This window comes from Solea solea, chromosome 13, assembly GCF_958295425.1.
Source record: "Solea solea chromosome 13, fSolSol10.1, whole genome shotgun sequence".
Taxonomy (NCBI): Eukaryota; Metazoa; Chordata; class Actinopteri; order Pleuronectiformes; family Soleidae; genus Solea; species Solea solea.
This window is the reverse complement of record NC_081146.1, coordinates 19,936,508-19,945,065: the sequence shown is the minus strand read 5'-3', so window position 1 is coordinate 19,945,065 and position 8,558 is coordinate 19,936,508. Positions and strand designations below refer to the sequence as shown.

At 44.0% G+C, this 8,558-nt stretch overlaps 1 protein-coding gene across 3 annotated transcripts in view; it reads right to left on the bottom strand.

Annotated features, from left to right (window-relative positions):
* Positions 1-592: 592 nt before the first annotated feature.
* Positions 593-8,558, bottom strand: part of LOC131471111 (low-density lipoprotein receptor class A domain-containing protein 4-like) — a 189,525-nt gene continuing 181,559 nt past the window's right edge. For all 3 annotated transcript variants that reach the window (XM_058647421.1, XM_058647420.1, XM_058647422.1), the window contains one exon: positions 593-8,226. In XM_058647421.1, coding sequence (XP_058503404.1) covers positions 7,639-8,226 — 588 coding nt within the window. In that variant the 3' untranslated portion in view covers positions 593-7,638. The remainder of the gene's footprint in view (positions 8,227-8,558) is intronic.

Genomic DNA, 8,558 nt, shown 5'->3' with positions numbered 1-8,558 from the left:
CTATGTATCATTTTTGATGAATCTTGTCTTAGTCTGTGCCATCTAGAAATGCCAAAGGTCATCTCCACTCGGGAACAAAATGATCCTTCTCTGCATTTAATCCATCATTTACTAGAAACTGTCCCAGATTCAGAAGCAGCAGGCAGCCACCGAGCAGCAGCACCCCAGCCCTTTGACCTGGTGGGGACTTGAACCGACAACCCTCCGGTTACAAAGCCAAGTCCCCTTACCAAACCAGGTCATGGGCTCTATCAATTTCCCACTGGAAATCACAATGTGAGGAGGTGTTTATGTGCATTTTAATTCTTAATTCCGACGGCACATGAAGGCAGCGTTTCACAGTTTACTTTATTGAAAATACTGTAAATAATGGCACTGAAGTGCAGACACGGTGGACTGGAGACACTGAATTTGTAGTGTTTGTGTTATTTGTCATCATTAAAGAGTTGTTTAAAGAAAAAAGGAAAATTACCGCAGTCAGACTCTGCTCTCTGCTGTAAATCCCGCTCACGCTCTCGGTGCAGAGAAAGACGTCGTTAACCGCGGGACAAGAAAAACCGTCATCACATACACGAGGAGACCGTCAGAGTAATCACTTTTAAAGTTTTATTCATTACGCTGCAGTTTGACTACAGCATAAGTACAAGCATAAAATCTTTGACTACAACAGCACTTAGAGCAACATTTTTTGATTTTTTTTTTTCTTCTTTTCTGTAAAAGTATTGCAATAACAGACCTTAGGCCTAAAACCTATTACATCACAATTGCTTAAATAAAAAGAGGCAAAAATACACAACAAGTTTTTACCTCTGCGCTCGTATATATATGTATTTATACATATGTTCATAAGCACAGAGGGGAGGGGGGGGGAGAACGAGAAAGAATTCAATTTTTTGTAAATAAAGCAAACCGATGTTACAAAACCCATGACGGAAGCAGTCCTATGGTAGCTGTCAAGACAGAGAGAGAATACCAAACTGTGGAGACGCTATTGTTGTAATTATTTGTTATTATTAAAATCTGGAACAATAAAAACAGCTACTTGTTTGTCAGCCTCTTGAGTACAGACGTCTTATAACGTGGAGAGAGGGGAGCAACACTGCAGGGGCACAAATCAGACAACGATTAGTCTGAGCCCAAGCTAGTTCTTCAAGCTAGTGCAGGAAACAAACAAAATTCAAATAAACAAACAAAGGTTCATTTAGAGGAACGAGAGTCGAGCTCTAACCAAAGACACTTTTTCCAAAATGATAAACTACACAACTGCCTCTTATTTGGTGCTTTGTAGAGAAAATGGCGCGTTGCTATGTACATCGTCTATAGATAAGAATGAACATGCTCTGCCGTTATTGTACAGTGAGGTTATTTTTAGTACATACTGTAAATAAATGAACTGCAGATTAAACATGACGCTTGTTTCAATATACTGTGCCGAGTATAATATTGTAATGTAAAAAAAGAAAGAAAAAAAAAGAATAATTCAAGAGAAAAAGGTTAAATAAATGACGTTTTTTTTATCTGTGTTTTTTCACACGTTTCACGCTGGTGCAACTTTTTCTATTGTGGCAAAAAAAAAGGAAAGGAAAAGAAAGAGGAAGTCATATTTTCCTTTTTCTGTTCAGCGTTCATGTGATCATGATCGTCCCGTAGCCGTGCTGAAGTGCTATGAGCGGCGTCCAACGTCAGCCGGAGCCACAGCAGCTCGGGAACTACGTAAAAAGAAGAAGATAAATATGGACGAATGGACGTCTTCTGGTTTAGGGAAGTGCTGATGGTTTACTGGGTCATGTGACGCATCTGCCCGTCTGTCCAACTGACGTTCGACCTCTGAATGCACGCGACACAAACACCGACTGATTTGTGTTTGTGAGACATAAGAACATAAAAAAAAAAATAAATGACCGAGCTGTTGAGGAAACAAAGATTTGTTCAGAGAACAGGAATCAAATTGTGTCGTTGCGGGGGGAGGAGTTTAAAAAAAAAAAGGAGAATAAGTGAATAATAACTTTTCTCAACAACTTGCTTAATCCAGAGGTTATCTCATCCTTGTCATAACACACTATTATTTATAGCAAAATATTATGTTGTATTTTTGTTGCAACCATATTATTTAAGCATCATTTTTGCAAACCATGTTTTCTCATAAAAAAGACAAAGTACATTATTATTTTTTTTTGTTTGTTTGTTTGTTTTTAACTGTAGGCATTTACAAATTTGATGCTGCCTCCTTAAAATTCTTACATTGTCTATACACATTATATTACATTATTCACAACATTTTTTGTGGTTTCTACCCATTGGGTAGGATATGTGCATAATATATTCAAGTTATATACAGCACCTTACAAACAAACATAAAGAAAGACAGACTACTGAAAAAAGCACCGTTGGAAGTGAGGCACAACGAAGGTTGGAGCTTTTTGAGTGCAAGTGGGTTCCTATGTCTGCTCCACACGTGGCCTGTTACTGATTGAAATGGCTTCAGCTGCTTCGCCGGGGGCGACCGCTGCTGTCTGGCACAATGGACATTTTATACTTTGTAAACATTCCCGCGGAATCTGGTTAGAACTCGGAGCAAAGGGGGGGATGGGGAGAAAGAAAAAATAAAGGAAAAATAAAAATGTTCAAGGCTGAGCTGAAGATTGGAGTTGTTCTGTTGACATGGAAACACACACACACAGGTTCACACAGTTATCCTTATAAGGACTTTGCATTCACTTGGACAGCCTAACCCTAACCATAACCAGTTCCTCAGAGATGAGCTTCTGCCTCGTTAGGACCAGGTTTTTGGTCTCCATGACTCCATGACAACTACTGGTGGTCCTGCGTTTTTTTTTTTTTTCTTTTTTGCCAGAAAATGTCCTAAAGAGGTAACAATAACACGCAAACACACACATACACAGAGTGCTGGTCCTGCTGGTCCACTTCATTAATAGTTTGGTGTCGACCTTGAATTTCTGCAGGATCACACTCACTCTGTAATCATGAAGGAGCTCGAGACCTGACTGACAACCGCTCCAGGCCCCTGGAATCATGTTACCACTGTGTCTACTTTGGGAAAGGACAAATATTGTTGTCGTTTGTTGTTTTTCTTTTTCGTTTGGCAAAATCCGAACCAACGCTCGCTCGCTCGCACGCTTGTGTTCCATTCTGCCAGACAGGCGGCGAGCCCCGCCCAGAAGCACCTGCAAGGATTCCAAGCAGCAGGTTCACCGAGGTGTGGTCTGCTTGAACATGAACGTTAGGCACCTTATTTACTCACATAATAGTAACATGCAAACCTCCTTGTAGAAAACATAAGATTCATCTTTATAGCCTCCATTTACAAGCTATGACTGCACAGACAGAACAAGGCGAGGGGTGCGGGGTGCGGGGCGACAACAGAAAAGAGGAAGAGAGGGAGGACAAAAGCCGGGGGTTTTATGGAGCAGGTCCGTACAGTCAAAGACACAGGTGAGTGTCCACATGATGTCTCGGTACCTGTGCGTTTGACTGCAGTCGGTCTGATTCCTCTCCTTACAGTAACGGATGAGTCGAGGGGACAGGATGGACAGAGGGACGGGGGGGGGGGGATAGAGAGGGAGGGACATGAGAAGCAGCAGTAGCAACAATAGTAGCAGCAGCAGCAGCAACAACAATAGCAGCAGTGATGTCGTAACCTGCACACACACACACACACACACACTAAGCAGGAAGCATACATTCAAACACACTGATGGTAACAGACGCACTGAAGACATTTCGTCATCGTCATCATCATCATCACAAAGACATCTGCCGAGAGTATAAGAGCGAGCTGTGCTGCAGTTATCAACCTCACTCTCTTCACTCCCCAACAAACCAAATATTAAACAACATAAGTACAACCGTCATAGTACTCTGTTGTTTTCCGATTGTACACAACCTCTTATTTGACCTAGTGCGACTCGGCATGAAGACGTCCGACGGTGTCCTGGTTTTTCTAACTGTCAGTAAATCCCATAAAAACGGAGAAAGAAAGAAAAACAACACAGACTCTGCGTGTATCTCATTCTCATGGCGCCACCGTTTACTGCCCAGAATCGAATCAAAACACATTAAAGTGTGTTACAGTGGGATAAAAAAGACGCTCCATTAGCATCAACAAGACACTGCCGTTTGTTTTTGTTCGACTTGAACTCAGGGTGACCCGCTCGTGTTCCACACGCTCACCAGCCACTGTATCAGGTACAAATATTTAATAAACCAAGCCGACCGCATGAGGGCAACTTAATGCATTAAGGCATGTAGAAGTGACGTAGCACGACCTGCACGAGTTCAAACCAAGCGTCAGAATGAGGGAAGGTGATTTTGTGGGTCACCATATACTGCAGTTGTGGGGTCTTTGTAAAAGTCTCGAGTCCTGAGTCTGGGGCCCGGTTCACACTGGATGTGTGTGCATTGCGTGACAGCGACAGCAGCAGCAGCAGCACTCATCTGCTCCTCAACACTTCTCTGTTCTCAACTCAATCCCAGAACTCTTGGACATATTTCACAATAAAGAGTGTTTACTTTGAAACGGGAACATATGCCACTCATAAAGAGCATGAAACTGTGAAGAAAGGTCAGTTTCATTGTCTATTTTTGCAACATAGGCAAGAGGTCCATTCCCAAGAAAGAGCACATGTGACCATCTCACGCTGTGTATAAGCCCTCGTCAGTTAACTTGTGCCTAAATGAAAAGTGAGATGTTCTGCACTGCAGGCAGCACATCCAGTGTGAGTCACAGACGTCTTAAGTGATAAACTATCTTTCACTCTTTATGGGATTTGTTGACAACGAGAAAAAACAACCTCTAAATTTCCTCAAAAGACAAGAAAGAAAAGTTTCATACTTTTCTTCCTGCAGCTGGTTCACCATCATCATCCACAGGTTGGCAAATGTTAAAGCTGTGAAAACACACACACACACACACCTCTGCTTCTCCCAAGCACCGAATGTGGGACAATATTTCAGCACACATTAAAACAAGCACACACCTGTAGATATGAACCCAGTGCTCAGTTTACACCATTAAACTGAGTTTTCTGCAGCTTTAATGGAAACTGTGGGTGGACTCACCATGTGCACTTTGTTTGAGCTTCTACGCTGAGGTCACTTCTACGCCATGAAAGTAACCGGCGCGCATCTCAGGCTTTTTCAAGAGACACTCCGCTGAAAGCTTAATTAATAATGGTTAATATGGACAGTGCCAAATAAGTAAAACGTCCTTGAAACTCCTAACTCAGACAGACACATAAGCGCACACACATACACACAAAATGCTCCTGCAGGAGCACTAAGTGCTTTTCTGTGTTGATGAAAAGGTCTGACCAACAACACACACACACACACACACACACACAGAGCTATCCTTGTGAGGACTGTCATCGACCTCCATTCATTTGGAGAGCCTAACCTTAAGCATTATCCCTAACCTTAACCATAACCAGTTAATTCCTAACCTTAACTTAACTCAAATCTTAGCCCTAAACTTATCTAGTTCCTCGGAAATGAGGTTCTGCCTCACGAGGACCAGGTTTGGAACGCCGTGAAAACTACAGGTCCTGACAAGGTCGGTGTTTATGCCAAAAAAAGAAAAGGTCCTAAAGAGGCAACAAATACAAGTACACTCACACACTCTCTCACTCACTCACTCCCTCACTCACAGACACACAGGGAGGAGAGGGGTAGCACAAGCACACTGCCAAACAAGTTCTCCACTCCAGTCTCCACTTTAAAGGGCTTGGCGGACTCTGCATCATTTGCACGCACTTTTTCTGCACATGGATGAAAAAGAATGGGGACGATGAGCAGCGTTTTAACACCGTTATGAAGCAGTTTTCTGGGGGTGGAGGGGGTGGAGGGGGTGGAGGGGGTGCGGTTCAGGACAAAGGGAGCGCAAGACACAGAGAAAGCGCAAGAGCAGAGGAGAAGGCAACGATGAGCAGAGAAAATGGCTAGATTTTCAAAAAAGTTTTTTTTCTTTTTCTTTTACAAAAAAAAGGACCCTCCCTTAGCCCTTAGACTTTGACCACAGACGATTTTCCTTTAAAACCTGATCACTGTGTTGGCGGATGCAGACAGGAATCTTCACTTTGTGACATGTTGGTTGATTTTTTTTTTTTTCCCCTCTTTCTGTGTGTGGCTTAAGAGACACAAAGACGGAGAGACAAGCCTTCTCTTTTGTTGTTGTTTTGTGTTTCCATTGTTAAGGTGGCGGGGTTCGAGTTTCAGTGTGGCTGTTGGCAGAATGCACTGTGCATGCCAGGATGAGAGGTGAGAGGAGGGGCGGGTTGGGGGGGGGGGTTGGGCATCAAAGCAGGAAACAGGAAAGTGGAAGTGTCGAGTGCTCAAAGGTCGGGACAGGGTTGAGAAAAGGGGAATCAGCTGCAACCAGGCTGCTGGACGGACGTTTTGTTTTATCTTATTAATGACTCGAGTCATTTTTGGTTAACGTGATTACTCAACCAGGTGACCAAGAATGGTTGGTTTGGAGCATGTTGGTCTTTGCCGAGCAGCCCCTCATCTTTCTCAGAGTTTACTCAGGCTAAAGTAAACCCTTCCTCAAATCATGTAACAAACAACCGAAGGAAGTGAGAGATGTTTTGTGCGCCCAGCAGCTGGTTACGAGGCAGATTCCATCCCCGCGAGGCTGAAGTGTACTCGCACATGAAGCAGTAAAAGGTTATTCTCTTACTAAGTCTCACTGTGCCTGTGGTGTAAGCAGACAGAGATGTTGTAGGCTGGGTACAAGTATTTCTTCTGGTATTCAAAAAAGGAAGGACATAAGCTTATAATACTTGTTGTTGGTTGTTTTTCTTTTCTTTTTTTTTTGCTCCCAACTGTTTAAACAACTTTGGAGCCAAAGTTCAGTCAGTCCATTTATGAAAAGGACAAAAAAAGAAACCCCAGGTAAATAAAAACAAAACAAAAAACAAACTAAAAAAAAACCTAAACAAAAACATTTGAATTATCATCATCACATAGCATCTTTCCCTCTCTTCTTTTACAGCAAAAAGATAGTGCAACTTTTCTTGTTTGTGTTTTCAGTGTCAGAGTGAGTCATTTCCCCCTTTGTTTTGCTTCCTCGTGAACCTTGGCACTAAGATTTGGGTTTGTGAGTCTCTTGTTTTGTTGTGTTCTCTGTAAGTCCTTGATTCTCAGCTCAGTTCTCGTTTTGTGCACAGATCCCGGTCCAAAAAAAAATAATAAAGGGAAATAAAATAATAATAATAAAAAGAAAAAAAAAGAAAAGAAAAAGCAAAACATCATTGTCATCCTCAGTTCCTGCAGATAGAGCCGTGACCCGAGGGAACAAATAAAGCAAATCGTTTCAATCTGTGCTAGCAGTATGTTTTTTTTCTCGTGTGATGGAGAGAGAAAAAAAAAAAAAGGTCTCCATGCAGTGCATACATCCTGATATCAACTCTTGGTTCCTCTCTTTCCGTGTTTACTTGTAGCTAAGGTTGATATTTATTTGTGCATGAGCGTGTTGGAAGGAGGACATCAGAGAGACAGAGAGAGAGTGAGCGAGCGAGAGAGGGAGACAGTCCACTGCTTACTGGTGATCAGCGGTGAAGTGGAGAGACAGTTCTCAGTCTGGGGCGGGCGACCCCACCTGCCTTGCTGGCCTTTTCTTCACACCAGGTCGTCTGGCTGGCCGTCCTTGGCCTTGGCAGGTATTATTGTGCTTTCTGATTGGCTCTGCTGCTGGATCGTCCTGCTGCCCGGCCCCCCCACCCTCTGGTTATTGCTGTGCTGGTGTAGAAAGAACGCAGAGCCGGGATAGTGGCCCATCACCTCGCTGTACGCCGGCGGCGGGCCCTCCATGCGCCCGTGGTTGCTGGAGTTGGCCGCGCTGATGCCCGAGTTGCTGCTGGGCGGCCTTGGGCCGCCGCCGCCTCCCATGCCTCCCCCTCCTCCCCCAGCTCTTCCAAGACTCCCGCCTCCTCCCATGTCGATTAAGTCACTGTCGTAGATGGTCCGGTTGGGTGGCGCCCTCACCGACTCGCGATTGAGCTCCATCTGCTGCTCGGGGTCACGGAGCTGCAGGGTGCAGGGACCCTGATATGGTGGAGGCTCCTCGCCGTCTGACAGCGATATGGTGGGCGGCAGGTCAATCTGGTGCTGCAGGTAGGGATAGGTGGGCTGGAAGCGGCTGAAGCGGTCACGCTGCATGAAGGAGGGAGCAGTGAAACGATCCCTAGCCTGGGGAGCATACAGAACCTGAATCAGAGAGAGAGAGAGGGAGAGAGAGAGAGAGCGAGAAGGGTGGAGAAAGGGGTGAGGGTGGCAAGAAAGAAAGAGAGAGAACATTTAATTGACTTGTACTGACCCAGTTCTATAATCTCTGTTTTGGAAACATACACAACAGTAACAACGCCTGTCTGACTCTGAACAGTAAAGAGTGATGTTCCCTTCTCAGATGATTATATGGAGTTTAAATTATCCACGATTATGAGATAAGGATGTGCTACAAAGAGAACAATCATTTTATACAGCACCACATACCATTTTTCTTTCTTATCTTGTAAAACATTAACATCAACCTGTGTCTG